A 16,001-nucleotide genomic window follows, 5' to 3' on the forward strand; every position below is an offset into this window, starting at 1 on the left:
AAAGTGAGAAATCGAATCTAAATTGTTAAGCAACATTCATATTATTTACGGTCCTTGGTATGCCTTAATGATAACGATTGTCTTCGACAACACTATCTTTGGCTTGAATTTTAAAGTCCGCATTTTGAATTCAGTCGTCAGCAGTTGTTTTCTTATCATCAGTAATTGTAGTCTCTTTTATAACCGTTATTTTATTTGGAAAAAAAAAAAAAAAACTTTGTAAAAAGTATATTTGAGTGAATGGCACAAAATTTAAGGCAATATAAAATTTCTACTAGCAAAATAATTCTTGTTTCCCTCTGGTTTATTGCAATTTTCGATAAATATATTTACTTTTTGCTATACTGCATTATTCGTAAAAGTGTTAAAAGTATAATACATTAATATCTGCCATGTTAAATAAGTAATAATTTCAGGCATTTTAAGTTTTTACTTTTAATATGTGCTTACATAATAATAAAGTGGCAGAAATTGTAGACCTATTTATTCCTCTGATGACATGTGGGTAAATATTTAGGATAATTAATGGCGTGTACTTTTATTTTCATGTTTACAGATAGGTTTTCTTGAAAAATTATTAATCTGTGATAATCCATCATTTTTCAACGAGAGGAAGGACATAATTATATCCTTTGGAAGTTTTTATGATAATTAACATTCACTAATTAGAAAGAATTTAACACTAAATAAATGTGTTTTTTATTACAAAGTTTTGCATTATACAATTTTTTTGTACCATTCCTTTAAAACTTATTTTCTTCCAAAATAAGATAACGTTAAGATAATTTTTAATAACTATAAAAGAAAAACAATATGTTTTCCCGCTGTGTTTCAATTATGGTCTTTGTGTTTCAGTGCTTGCAAATCTTCATTTCTTTCGTAACTTCAAAATTCCTAGATTACACTGATTTGCTCTACCTATACGTTGGATTGGCAAACACCTTGAATGAGGTTCCTATTTTTCTTATTTAGAAATATAAAGTACACGCAATGAATAGCAGAGGTGGATTTATGGTGAAAAAAATTCAAAGTCCATTAGCTAGATGTAATATGACTCTTTCTTCCCTGGATTTTTCATATCTTTAGGTGTATAATACACATACACCATGACTAAGGTACTGAATCAAATATGTTTGATAATTTCATAATTACTAGTTGCAAATTTATATTGATGCATTATTATACTTTCACATTACATTATTTTATGAAGGAAAACTTTTACATATTTTCATTTATTTATTTACATATTTCATTCACTTATTTAGGTGAAATAAATATATGATATCACTGTACGAATTTGCAGAGTATTTCAAAACAAATGCACAGCTAAATAACTTTTGAATGATGAGTTTTAAGCTCGTAAAAATTATTTCGGCTATAGTTAAATAGGGCAGTTTTTAAGATGCAGACAATTTTGATCAGGTTGTGCTGTTTGGAAAAATATGCAAAACATGAATTATGCAATCGTCCTCTGTAACGAAACAAAACAAAACAACACAATGAAACTTTCTATTTATATGGCACCCCCTAGTTTGACAAAATAACTTTACAAAAACTATCCCTGAAATCTAAAACTCCCACTTGAAAAAATATTGAAATTTCTTATAATATTTCCTCCGTTAAAACGCAAAAGCAAACTTTCAATTTCAAGGGCCGCGTAAGAATTGCATTGTACTAAATTGAAAAATTAGAATTTTCACCTTTCTCTTAATAATAAATTCGAACTTATATTTCTTGCACGCATGATTCTCTTTCATTAGAATGAATTTCACAAATATGAAATCGTAAGTTTATAGCCGTAACGTGGGAATAGTGATGAATGCTAAAGTCAAGAAGCGTATTCACCCACTAGGAAAACGAAAAAATACATTCAAAACTATTTTATAGATATTTTCAGAGCACGGTAATTCATAATAATTTTAAATTTTGGAAGCAAACCATACACAGCAGCCAAACGACTACAACTGTTTATAAAATGACGGGAAATTTCATGTTCCATGTGTGCTGTTCTGGAATGAGGCTGGAAGACTTTTCAAAGAAAGCTGCGAAACGTTACACTATAACATGTATATTTCAGTATATATCAGAAATATTTTTTTCAACTAAATATTTTATTAGCCCAAAGGGGTAATTTTCCCAGAAGGGTTATTAATTCAGTTTAGGCATTTTGCGTCGTCCTTTATAAAACAGCATTTCACTTTTCACATTGTTGCTACCAAATATTAGAGCCCTGCATTATATTTGAATAAATTAAATAATCAATAATCTGTTTGTATGACAAAATGACGGTACCTAGAGACATCAAATTTTGAATAACGTAGTCCTCTATTCGAATATGGGTATCTGGAACCTCAAATTCAAATTTGGAATTTGTTTTATTAGCTATTTCGTATTTTTTAAAACTTTAACGAATTTTTAATTAACAAACTCAGCGAGCAATGGCAACACTATGCAGGAAAACAAACATTTTTATCTCCAGCAAAAGAGACTGTTTATTGGAAATTCTAAAGATATTCTCTTTTTAAATTATTTTGTGATATTGCAGTTGGACTGAATTTTATAGTTTAAGTGCGAATAAAATGATTTTTAATAAATAAAAGTAACACACAAAGCGTTGAAAAAAAAAAAAAAAAAACGATCCTTTGGAGGTAAAATAGAAAGTCTTTTTTTGTGTATGTGTGTGTGTTTCTACTATAAAAATAATTAGAATTGCAAACCAAGAACCATATTCTAGGGAAGTGACTAAGTATTTTATTGCTGTGTTACTGTAAATGTCTGGTACAACATGTAAATAATAATTTCAAAATTTTATGAAAATTCAATGGTTAGTTCGGATTTTAGTTTTCAATGTTGTCTAACTCGCAGTGAACAATTTTTCCGAATATTCAGCGGTATGAATGTTTATTTTTTATTTCTCTTGCCTTATTACAATTAGTAAATTATATGTTTAGCATTTCATCTGTAGGTTGCATCTGCAGGTCTTGTATTTTTTTCCTCCATCTAGCACGAAATATTTATCTGCACTTGTCATCTTAATTATACTTACACAGATAACAAGACTCATCATTTTGTGGATTCATTTTGTTAATAGAAACACGCATATGACAATTAATTTAATTAATTAATGATGGTATTCATTCCGCCATTGGCAATTAGTTCAACACATTCTCAAAAATTGATATTGATTCCTATTAACGTCTGCTATTAAAGATCATTAATTAGCACCAATTTCTGCATTAATTGAAAACAAAACTGCTAAGGCTAATTTCTAAAATAATAAATGATGACACTGATTTCAAAAATTCCAATTAATTATCTCCACATCATTAAGCATTCCAAAATATCTGGTACAGAATGTATAACGTCATTTAACTTAAGGCATTTCAAATGAAATTTAAGCCTTTTAATTTGTATTTAAAGGAATATTTAAATTACTAGGAATAAAAATGCCAAAATAAACTTGTGCTAATTCATAAACGCTGTGAAGTAGTCGTGTTTTATGCGAAAATAATTGGAACCTTAAGAATACACTGCTTACTGAACATTTTATTCCTATTCCTTAATAACGGGACAAACATTTTTCACAGAAAAGTGTGTAATATTAAAATTCACATATGCAGGTAGTACGTAATATAATTAATTGGTAAGAACATACATGTAATTATGAATTTAGATGTACGATGGGCTCTCAAAAAACTTCAAGGATCTACAAGACCTAGGAATTTTAAACCTTGCAGATGAGTAGCATGTGACATTACAGTGTGTAGGAGCACATTTATAATATTAAGAATGGGGATCTGAATTAAACGAAATATTGAAACTTAGTTATCTAGAAATTTAAGAGTTCGCAATTATAACATTCCTTGTTAGTTTGTCTAGATATAACGTCAAGGAACTTAGTGAACTAAGTAGAGAATTATCACTAAGTAGTGGCTACAGAGGCTTAAGAAGGGTTAAAATACCCTTTTATTCACTCAAAGAAATAATGACAGATGGCCCCCTTCTCGGGCTTACAGGAAAGCCTCCACTTGGGCTTTCAAATCAGGATGAGAAAATAAGAAACTAATCTAATACTAAACTAAATAGACTTAACAGAAGCTAGACACAAATCCCTAACGTAGTTGGCCCTTAAATTAACCTTCCCAGCGATTCTCGTACGTATACCGAGCCGAACGTAATACATTCAAGAAGAAAGTAGCCAGAAGGCAAACACGCGCCACTAACGACTCCTAAACACTCTTTCTCTCGAATAAGCTGAACTTCCTTTAAATACTTCTTCCAACTCATTTGAGTTCGACGCGATTCTAAAAACTCGTTCTGGTAGGGAGTTGTAAGTGGGAAAGAAGAATTGAAAGGAAAGGGTTTCAAAATTAAAAATAACTGTTATAAAATTAAAATACACCTTATAAAGTTAATGATAATACATATGCATATCTCTAAAACATTATAAATAATCATTTATTTGAATTATGAATAAAACAATCATTTATATTAATTTTGTATTGTAGGCCTTTAATACAGCATTCTGATTTTTGCTCTATAGTTGTCCTAATTTTCTCAGTATTTGAGGTCAAATAGCTTTCTCAGTTACATGCAGTCGGTAGTTATTGCTGTTAAAAATATTATTTTTCCACGGGCAGTAGACTATTAAAATATATTCATTGATTACTTCTTTTAATAAAAGCAGTATTAACTACTTTACAGTAATATTTCATCTCATAGTAAATTTATAAATATTTGCGTGCTTTTTCATGTTTTGAAAAGAATTCTACCCTATGCTGAATCTAGAAATTAAAACTGAATCTTTATTCTATTATTAGTTTGCAAATAGCTAGATTTTATATGTCAGAAATATCGGTAAACTAACCTTTACCGGATGTCTATCGTACCTATTTACACAAAACGCATGAAAGTATAGTTATAAGATATTCACATATCCGGTAAATTTTGCATATTATTCGATTAAAAATCTGCATTATTCGCGTTTTCATAACTTTGCCCGAACGTTATACAAAGTTGTTCATTCATTGTTTTCATAACTAGCTTTTTTTCTCATTAATTTTTTGAAATACACAAAACCGTATTTCCAAATTACTAAGTAAACATTTCATTGAACTACTATTGCATAATAATTGCTTTCAGTGACTTCTAAATAATTTTATTTGTTGTAGTTTTGAAAATATTGTTCAAAATAGGCACTACTCGGTTTAATTTTAATAAACTAGTTTCGTTTATAATATTCGTTTTATTTTTACATGCTCAAATTTATGAAGAGTAATTAATTTTAAAAAGCTTTACATTATCATTTTTTGATGATCTATAATTAGCTTGAATTTCTAATGCAAGTTCCTAATAACAGTTTTGCATGTAGTAATGATAGTTTAATCAGAGGAATCTCGAACCATCTTTCTTTCTAACATTTTTGATTCAAGTTTTCTGAAACAGAATTCATCAGGAGAATCTTTCCGTTTCGAAATACTTTTTATCCTTTTTACGTTTAGACCTAGTTTCACTTAAATAGCTTGGGCCGAAACTCTCGCGTTTTTTTTCCTTTGGGAGAAATCTATCTGAAGGAGAAGGTGGACGTTTTCCCAAAGGTAAGAAAAAGGAATGTCGGCTGCTTCAAAGAAGTGTCATCAAGCAATCGATATACTCTGCTATTATAGGACTGTCTCCTGACAACCTCAGATTACTCATGATTCCGCCTAATAAAATAGGCACATAAAGTTCTAATCAAAGAATCTTCATGTAAAATTTAAATAAGAATATACATGTGCTGCAATATTTCCGTAACGAGCACCGTGTTCTATGAATTATACAAAACTCTGAATAACGTCGTTAAGCTTAGTTTACAGAGGCGGTTTTGAATTTTTTTTTAGGTTAATTATTATTTATAATATATGTATAACTACTTTTTATTTCCAAAAAAAATCACTGAAATATTTTTAAAAAACACTACTTTTCTAAGAACGGATCTATCTAATGGGCTATACAACATATTTAGCAACGCAGTATGTAAGACGTAATGTCAGAATTTAATCTTGATGCTATAAATAGTGAAATTCTGCTTTAATGGATTATCCCCTGCAAAGGTTTATGCCTTCTGTTGAAGCTGCTTGTTAACTGGGAAGCTGACTGCGTTCAAACAATATTGACATGTCATAGAGAAATTAAAGGCCAGAAAAATTCATCACTTCCAACATATTAAATTTTCCCCAGTTCTTGCCAAAAAATAGGACAAATTAACAAATAAAGTCCTCCTGCTACAACCAGCTCAGGTATTTTAAACCTGTGCTCTCATTGTGCTCAATAAATTAATTGGAAGAGACCTATTCTGTTAGTTAACATTGTGTTCTACAGATAAAAGAATAATCCGCTGAATGAAACAGAACAGTGGAAAAATAAAAAATAATCAATACTGATATATCTGAAATTCTGAAAACCAAAGGAAAATAATGCATGTCTGTTACATTCAAACATAAAGAAAATTTTATCTATTAAACATAAAGAAAACTTTATCTATTAAGGGCGGTCCAAAATAATAATAAAAGTAAATAAAATCTTCCCCACCTCCAAATTCTCAAATTCCGAAAATCAAGGAAGCAGAAAATACCATGCGTGCACCTGTTTGTAAAAGGCTAAATCGCAATGTGTATTTTGATTTTGAAATATTCCAAACCAAGACTGTTAATTTTATATGAAAAGTAATGAAAAACGTGTCTATGTATATGTAAAACATAAAATAATAAAAAAAATTGTAAAATTTACTTGAAATCAACTGTTAATAGAACTCCAGATTCAGAAATTTTACTTAAACACATCCCCCCTTCAAAACTACGCTTTGCACCATTTTGTATTCCTCTGCCGCATCTTACGTAACTCTTCCACTGCAATTTCTTTGCACTGCGACTTTTTTTAGCCCAATCACTGCTCAAGATTAGTACAAAGACTTTCCGACTATAAATAGGATTGAAGTGAGTACGCATTGCTTTTTTTCACTTGATGTTGCTGGAGTAAACCACGTCTCTCAATTTGCCTTCTTTCTTTATTTTCTGATATTCAAACTTTGTATACAGAAAATCTTGGGCGTGTTTAAAACCAGTAGTTTTACACCATATTTAAGCAAAGATGTATTGCTTAATAATTATTCCTGTGAAAAATAAAAATTATATTTTAACCAATCAAGCCAGTTGTGATTTTCCCACTAGTCGTCATGTACGCAACAATCTTCTTGGCCATGACTAACGCGAGAATCGGTTTCGTCTTTCAGAAAAACTACAACATCATGCATGCATACATACACACACACACACACACACACATATATATATATATATATATATATATGCATACATACATATATATGTAATATACTCAGTAGCAGGAATTTGGATGGCGAATGCAGATTAAATCTTCAGTTTTATTTTCGGCAACATGTTGCGGCTACACACATATCGGCACATTAAATGTGCATGTTCCAAAAGGCTTACATTTTTGAAATTTTGTAGCAAGAAATCAGAGCAGACAGACAGCAGTGTAGCTAGGCCAAAGCGTGGAAAGTTAAGTGCGTAATGTTCAGGATGAAATCTTAAATCAGACTGAGATAGTTTTGATTCTCAAAGCATTTTGATTGAATAGTTAATATTGCTCTAAAATTACTATTGGCTGGTTAAGTTCCTTTTACATCATCATAATTACGTAAGAATCATATGACATAGAACACACTCTCTGCACTGCGTCATTGAGAGGGGTTACTATTTTTAGAAAAGAGAAGGAAATTAATTTAGGCTGCTAATACAAATACATCACATTTGAAATTTCCCAGAAAATAGAAAAATTACAGACGAAAGCTTTCAAATTATTAGCAGCACAGAGAAAATGTTTATCAAACTATTAAGTTCAAAAGATCAATCCATTCTACAAATCATCACCCAGACCAAATCCAAAGAAGATGTCAACACATATGCAATACACTTCACACAACTTATTCAAGAATGCTTCCATGCATCCTTCAAATTAAAGCCAGCCACCAACGAAACAAATGCTAACTGATGAGCCAAAGAACTGCGTACCGCGCGCCAAAAGCCCAGAGCGCTAAGACAAAGATGAAAGTCCCGCACCAACAACGAAGATAGCACAACAGCGTGGGACGAATAAAACAGGCAAATGACAATTTATAAGAAGAAAATCACGAAAGCTAAATTCAAATCTTGGATCTTCTTTAGCAACAATAACCAGAACGCTTATGGAGCACCCTATAAAATAGCCATTTCAACGATTTTCAAGCCGACCCAGATACACACCCCAATAGTATCAATATTCACAACAATTTCAAAGTCTCGACAGAAGCTTTAACAACATACTAGACCATATGTTCCCAAAAGACAACAGCGACGAAGACATCCCAGAGGAACGAGAATTAAGAACTTCCATTAATCGACCAAATAATGATAGGTAATTTACAAAGAGCAAATAGCTGCAACTCGTCAAAACACTCAATGCCCAGGAAAACTGTACCTTATGATTACGGATTACCTCAAGAACAGACAAAATGTAGTAATTTACGACAATACCTTAGTCGCCAGAAAACAAACTAGAGTTTGTAACCAAGGACCGTGTATGTTCGCGGACCTCTGGAACATCACGTTTAATAATATTATTGATCAGCAGTGGCCAAATCACACACGGATTATTGCCTTCGCCGACGGTGTTACTTTCATAATCCAAGGATCTGCACGAAGACAAATAGAGGAAAACTGCAACACCACCCTTAATATACTCAGCAAGTATTTTTAATGAACGCAATATGGCTACGTCAGATAGATGCATATGCGGGGAGTGGAGACCTTGAACATTACATGGCCATAATTTGAGTATACGGCCGCCTTGTTTCGGCTACGAGGATAGGGGTTGTGCCTTTATAATAATAATGCCTCAGTGTCCGGCTAACATGAGCCAATCATATTCGCCATCCCATCGGTACTGGAATAGAATTTAGGAAATTCATCATTAAGCACCGTAAAGTCTTCCAAAATATCAAAAATATTATTGATTTCCTACACCGCCAATGACTCGACCTGCGTCGTCCATAGCATGCAACCTCCAAGTTCAGAAGATGCAACATTAAGATATTCGCTTTCCATCCTCATACTATGCAGAAGTGCCTTCAGAAAACACACTTAAATATTTCCATTTATTGAGACAACCGTGACTTGTAATGTTGCAACTGCAACATTAGACATAGAGCATAATAAATTTAAAGCGTATTGTTTAAGATGATGTTCAGTTGGTGAAACAGTCAAAGGTAAAATTTCCGTTCTGTTTTTAAAAGTTAAACAATGGAAAAATCGCATACCTGAGATGCAAATTTTGCAGATACTACAGAATGAACTTATTGCCTTAGATCATCTTACAAAACTTATCATTGAACAAATCTGACTACTTTTTCTCAGTTTTAAGAACAAAGCGTAAAGCCGATGCTTCTAAACTAGGCAATAATTCTGCGTTGTTCTTTTAATGGTATTATATAGAGCAAAATAACACTTGTTAATTTTGTAGCTAATCCTATAAAATTAGGAAACACGGATATTTTCGCGATGCAAATATATGGAAGTTTAATATTTAATTTCATAAAGTATAAGGACTATATACATTTAGGGCTTTTTCTCGATAGAAGCCACGTTTAAGTAGGTTTCCTGTTGTATAAGTAGGTATATTGTATAAGTAGTTAGTAAGGTAATTGTACTGCTTTTGAATTGTTTGTATTGTATTGCAGTTTTCTAGACAGTATTGGTATTTGTTGTACTGTATCGGTTTGTATTGTATAAATACGTTAGTTTTGTGTAAATAATTTTTATATTTTGAGAACAAATATACCTCTCAATGTTGAAATATTTTCATGAAATTCTCTACTTTACTTCGACGAATATTGGAATTTGGAGTAAGTGCCTCAGATTAATAAAAATAATAATAAAAAGAAAACATTATTCACTTTGTGTATACCTTAACATCACATGAAAGTTTAGCTTTCTGTTATAATGTAAGAACGGAACTGATATTTGTTAAATCAGTATGTCATCAGATTTCCATTCTTAATAATCCTATTATGACCATCGATATTTAAATAGATGTTTTGTTAAGTATTCTACTTTCTTAGAGTATGCAAATAATATGCAAGTTCATATAAAATAGAAATTATTAAAAATAATTACCTCTTGAAGGTGATATGTGTAGAGATTTCTCACTAGAGTCCTCAGAAGCCTGTCTCTGCGTCCGCTATCAATTCCTAATTTTTCTTCCATTGCTGAGAACTCGAAATATGATTCCACCCTAGTAATCCCAAATATAAGGTCATATTGAGTAAATATTGAAGGATTTTTTTCCATAATTTCCGCTGGATCCTGAGGTAGTACTATGCCATCCACCGTAGGTCCAAATCCAGATAAGTGATCCGGAACCTGGATGTGAACACCCATGATGTCCTCTAGTTTCTTTTTCCTCATGCATTCGACTAAAGCTGTACTGTCTTGTGCAGGGCAATCCAGTACCTTAGCTATATGGGCAGTATGAGTAATAGCGTCTCTTGCTATAGCCCAAGAACTGAGAGAAGATCCACTCTGCATAATAGCTCTTTGAAATAGACCTAAATAGTGAAGTAAGATAAAATTATTCTTTATGGATAAAACATATACATTTAACAATACATTTAACGCTAATGTTTAATAATTCTCAGGTATAGAATAAATAACTAATAGCATTTCATTTTCGTTTTGCTTTATATTTATTTTTTATTTAAATATTAAAAAATTTATAAAGCACATTTATTTGGTGCTCCAAATTGCAGCATTTATATATGCTAGAATAAATTTATGGCAGCATATGAAACATAATATTTGTTAATGTACAATTATATTTCAGTTTAACATTTTAACAAAAAAATTCAAATCTTAATAATCTGTTTCATAATTTAACCAAAGTTATTCTGCTTCTGAATGTTGCTAAAATTTCTGAAAAGACAGATAAATCTAAAGCTATTAACAGAAGAAAAAAGAGTTGGTTTTACTAAAGCAGTTTTCATAGAAATAGATACTGAGGTCAACTCCATATTACTCAGAAGATGACGATAAATTTCGGGTAAATACGGAGGTCAAAAAGCCACAGAAAAGCTATCAGCATATAGAATTTACGTATATGCAATAAAGTACGTGAAAATGAATCTGGCATTTGTCCTTTAATTATCCAATATATAGTTATTCTATGAACATTCTACAAGTAACTAGCACAAAAATCAAAGAAAAAGCTAATAAATTCAGAATAAATGATTAATCAAATATCCGATCAGAAGATCATGTGTAAGAATCAAATTATATGTATATGTGTTTGTGCAATGGTAGTAAATACAAAGGTTTTGCGTTTGATGATGTAATTACCTAATCATCAATGATCGTAAGCCACATCAATTCGGAATTATTATTGTTACTATTCCGGCTGTCGTTGATAAGACGAATCCAAAATTTTCTTGAATCCAAGTTATAGATATTTGTAGAATCTCAAATCTCTAGGATATCAAATCAATTCACCTTAAGATAAGTATATTTTAAAAAGAAAAGAGAAATAATAATAAATGACCTAATACAAAAGCATTGTAGGAAAAGCAAAATCTGAAATATTTGTTTAATTAAAATTGATTAAAATAATTTTAAGGATTGTACATTTTTATTTATTAGGGAGGCACAGATAAATTTCGTAAATGAAATGCATTGTTTTTCATAGTTAAGAGAAGAGAGACTGTTTTTCTGAAATTTTCAGAGCGGCTGAGTAGTAAAGTCACTGAAGACCTGTAGTTTAACCCGAGTTTATATATTAGCAAAAAGATTATCTACATGGGGATCTCACGGTTTTTTTTAAGTAACTATTCGTCAGAAATGAACTATCCAAAGGCATACCTTCCCTTCAGCACATTAGCTGTTGCATATTTTGCAGCAATTCAAATATTCCTGAATTTCCTTTTAATTTCTCCAAATGTACCGGATAGAACTTAATGAAGAGCAATATAAGACAAGCGATTATACGAACAAAAAATATTGCATTTTTAAAACATCGAGGTATAAAACATCATCATCGAAAATAAAGAAATTCAAATACTTCTCAGTTTTAAACACTTTCGTAGAAAATACCGTGGTAAAAATTAGAGCGGCTACAAATTGTCGCATGACGTTAGCATCGTTTACATATATAACTGATTTTACAATTTGTTAATTAATTAAACACTTTTAATATAGATAACCTCATGCAGTTACTTATCTGCTATTCTAATCTTTCTTGGGCTGTAGTTTTCCTGAAAAACTGCCAAAAAACTACCAATACAACTTAATAAAAGATATTAATTAAATAATGAATTTTAATAGTTAAGTACAGTAATTAAATTTAAATTTCTATTAATTGCTATACGTAGAATTATTTTTCTATTCATTTTTAGTTTTTAAATGCTTAAGTTACCTTCTTTTTGTTTAGCAAAAAAGTATTAATTACAAATTCGAGATACAAAGAATAATAATATTCTGCTGAAATAAATTATTTTTTTAAATAAAATACTTCATTCCTACTTGAGTTCACAAACCAGTAGGCGAATATACATTTGTAAATTTTAAAGCCTGAGAAACACATATACGTGTGCCATGTTATATCTTGCGATTATTTGCAGGTGTTTATTTTTTACCACTTTTTTTTTCCTTCGACGATAGTTTAAAAATGCGATGCTTTTTTTAACTATATTTTTCTTAAAAAATGCCAGTACAACTTAATAAAAGAGATTAATTAAATAATAAATTTTAATAGCTAAGTACAGTAATTAAATTTAAAATTCCATTAATTGTTATACGTAGCATTAATATTCTAAGCTTTTGAACACCGTTTTGAACTAAACAATGCTTTTGAACATCGCAAACAAGATTTTATATCATGATGAGGACTACGACGTTCTCATTGCTTTGTTTTCTTCATTTTGCAGACACCATTTGGTTACCTCCAATAAATTTTACCATTTTGGAGACAATATTTTATACCACGTTGCGATGTTCGCCTTGCTTTGTTTTCTCTTACAATGTTTTGTACGATGACGTTTATACCTTGCTTTCTTTTATCCCGCGATGTTTTTGTATGGCGACGTTTTCGCCTTGCTTTGTTTCCTTGGCGACGCTTTGGAGGACAGCGATGTTTTTAGCGGATACAGGTAAAGCAGTAAATATTTTTAATATATTTGAAAATTTGCATAATATTTTAAGGTATTAATATGAAATATCTGACTATAAAATCGGCTTAAAACTACTATTCATGAGTTCATACATTTATAATCGTCTGTGAATATCATCATATTAGATACATATTGTTTAATATTTATTGTTAAGAATAAGTATTAAACAATACTTATTGGTAACAACATAATATTTCAAACAGGGTTCATCTTACGAAGGTTATCGGCAAGAAGGTTCACTGTATTTAAATATTACTTCTAAAAAGAATAAAAAAGTCAACATTTAAAATCTAATCTCTATGTATAATTTTTAATTTGAATTTTTCCAATGAGTGATACAAAAAAAAATAACAAATTTCAATTATTTTTGATAACATGGATATAACTTGTATTTTTATAACATGGATAACTGAGATATAACAGAGATATAAGCCAATTTAAAAGAAACTGCTCCACAAATGCACTCCTCTCCTTAGGTAGATAGCTATAGAGGGCTTAGTTATAATCCAATAAATTCAAATTTCCTACTGAAATATTATGTGCTTAACTCCTGACATGTTCCGTCAAGGAATAACGATTCAATATCCAAGCGATCAACTACACGCTGTATATAATGATGTTAATAACACATTAGAAAGACGAATAAACATAAACGAAGCAAGACTTTTTTTTTTTTGAAAAGAATATCATATTAGCAAAGGTAAAAAAATGGAATTACAACTTCATAACTAACTATGCTACTTTAATATAGGTAATCTCAGGCAGTAACTCATTTTCGTTTTCTAATAATTTTTAAAAGATACTTTTCATGAAAAACTACCAATAAAGTTAGTTTTATAACAGAGATAAATTAAGTAATGGCTTTTAATAAATAAACACATAAGTTAAAAATTCTACTAACTGCTATGTGTAGCATTAATTCTCTACTCTTTTTCGGTTTTGAATGCCTAAATTCTCTTCTTGCTTTTTAGCAGAAATGTATTAATTAATTTTAAAAAATATTATATAGAATTTTAAAAGCATTCCTCAATCTTTTTTCTGTGTTTTTACCTTTCCTTCTAAGTATCACTTTCTTTACGCATAAGCCAAATACATTTCAACAGGTGACTGTTCAGAGCAGGTCTGGTCAGCCGGGCGGCTTGTATAGACTAACCGGTTATCGTCCGGATCCAGCAACTATCTAAAGCTACACTCCGAAATCAAGACATTACATGGCCACACAAGAGCAAAGAATTAGATTTATCTGCATGCTTTGTATAAAGTATAATATACAAAATACAGGAAAAAGATCTGAAGACAATATGTTCCATATTAAATTTTGATGGAATAACATTAATTTAAAAGAACATTGTTACGAAAATTTTGCTGTGCTCTGAAAATAATACAATTGAACAGGTACAAGTAGAAGCTAGGCCAGCTCCTCTGTAGTACCATAGGTAATTGAGTTATTGTTGAACCTAGCTAGCTGTTAAACTTTCCACCCCAATTTTGAGAGAGAACACCCGGGGGGTCCAAGGATCTCCCGCCCCTCTTTCTTTACCATCAACCCTTTGAGAGGACTTTCTGAGATAACTGATTTCTGGTATTAATAGTGTACAAATCATACTGAGAAAAGACTGTCCTTGACAGGTTCAACAACTGATACTTCAAAATGTCTAAATGTATGAAAAATGTCCTTTCTAAGGTGGAAGGTGTAATAAGCAAGTCTTTGGAGCTCCTGTCCATCAGCATTGCGTAGAAAAAATGAAATTGTTGGAACATTAAATTAAAAAATAATTAAATAAATATACTTTAGTAATATATGGACATGAATAAGCATTAGATATGACAAATATCCAGTCCGAGTCTTTGAATATGTATAAGAACGTCTCTGATTTTGGCCCTAAGATGCCTGTTCTTTATTCCGTATTTCTTAAATGGTATTAGATTGTTGTAGGCTTAATCAGATGTATTTTTTTTAAAGCAGAATATCATGAGAATTACGGATACAGTGATAAGTATTGCCATACATTTTTCCCACAAGCTTTATAATTCAACCTCACTTTTGCTCTAAATAGTTTTTTTGTTCGTTTAAATTTTCAATTAACTACCGCTGGAGCAGGCTGCCGCCTAAACTAGTTTCTATGGAAAATAAAAAATTAAAAAAAAAAAATCTGCTAGGTTTCAGATTTTAAATTACGTCCAAAGGGCCGTTTTTTTAACACTTTGTGTGTTATCTTTATTTATTAAATGACATGTTCTTCGCACTTAAAGTATAAAATCCAATTCAAGAGTAATATCGCAAAATAATTTTAAATTGAGCATATCTTTATAATTTCCGATACGCAGTCTCATGAGATAAAAATGCTTTCTCAGTAAAACGTTGCCATTGCTGGCTTTGAAATCCTTGAGTTTGTTAATCAAAAATTCGTTAAAATTTTACAAAATATGAAATCAGTAATAAAATAAATTCCAAACTTCAAATTTTGGCTTCCAAATGGCTATATTCGCAATAGGGTTACGTCATTTAAAATTAGATGGCTCTAGATATCGTTGTTTTATCACAAAGTGAGAAACATACGTACATTTGCGCAGATTCTTTATTATTTAATTTCTTCAAACATAATACAGAGTGATAATATTTCCTGGCAGCAGCTTGAAAACTGAAGCGGACATTCAAAGTGATTCGACGCAAAATTGCAAAACGAAAACAATAGTCCCTCAGGGACAAAGCCTCTTTGGACTAATAATGCTTTTTAATAAACTTAGT

General features: G+C 30.8%; 1 protein-coding gene across 3 annotated transcripts in view; it reads right to left on the bottom strand.

Moving 5' to 3' along the window:
• The window catches only part of LOC118188474 (neuroligin-4, X-linked-like), a 412,431-nt gene that overhangs the window by 120,108 nt on the left and 276,322 nt on the right, over positions 1 to 16,001 (bottom strand). For all 3 annotated transcript variants that reach the window (XM_035358904.2, XM_035358902.2, XM_035358903.2), the window contains exon 4: positions 10,212 to 10,642. In XM_035358904.2, coding sequence (XP_035214795.1) covers positions 10,212 to 10,642 — 431 coding nt within the window. The remainder of the gene's footprint in view (positions 1 to 10,211; positions 10,643 to 16,001) is intronic.

Source organism: Stegodyphus dumicola, chromosome 3 (genome assembly GCF_044657685.1).
Source record: "Stegodyphus dumicola isolate Sdum_Otavi_A_Nest chromosome 3, ASM4465768v1".
NCBI lineage: Eukaryota > Metazoa > Arthropoda > Arachnida > Araneae > Eresidae > Stegodyphus > Stegodyphus dumicola.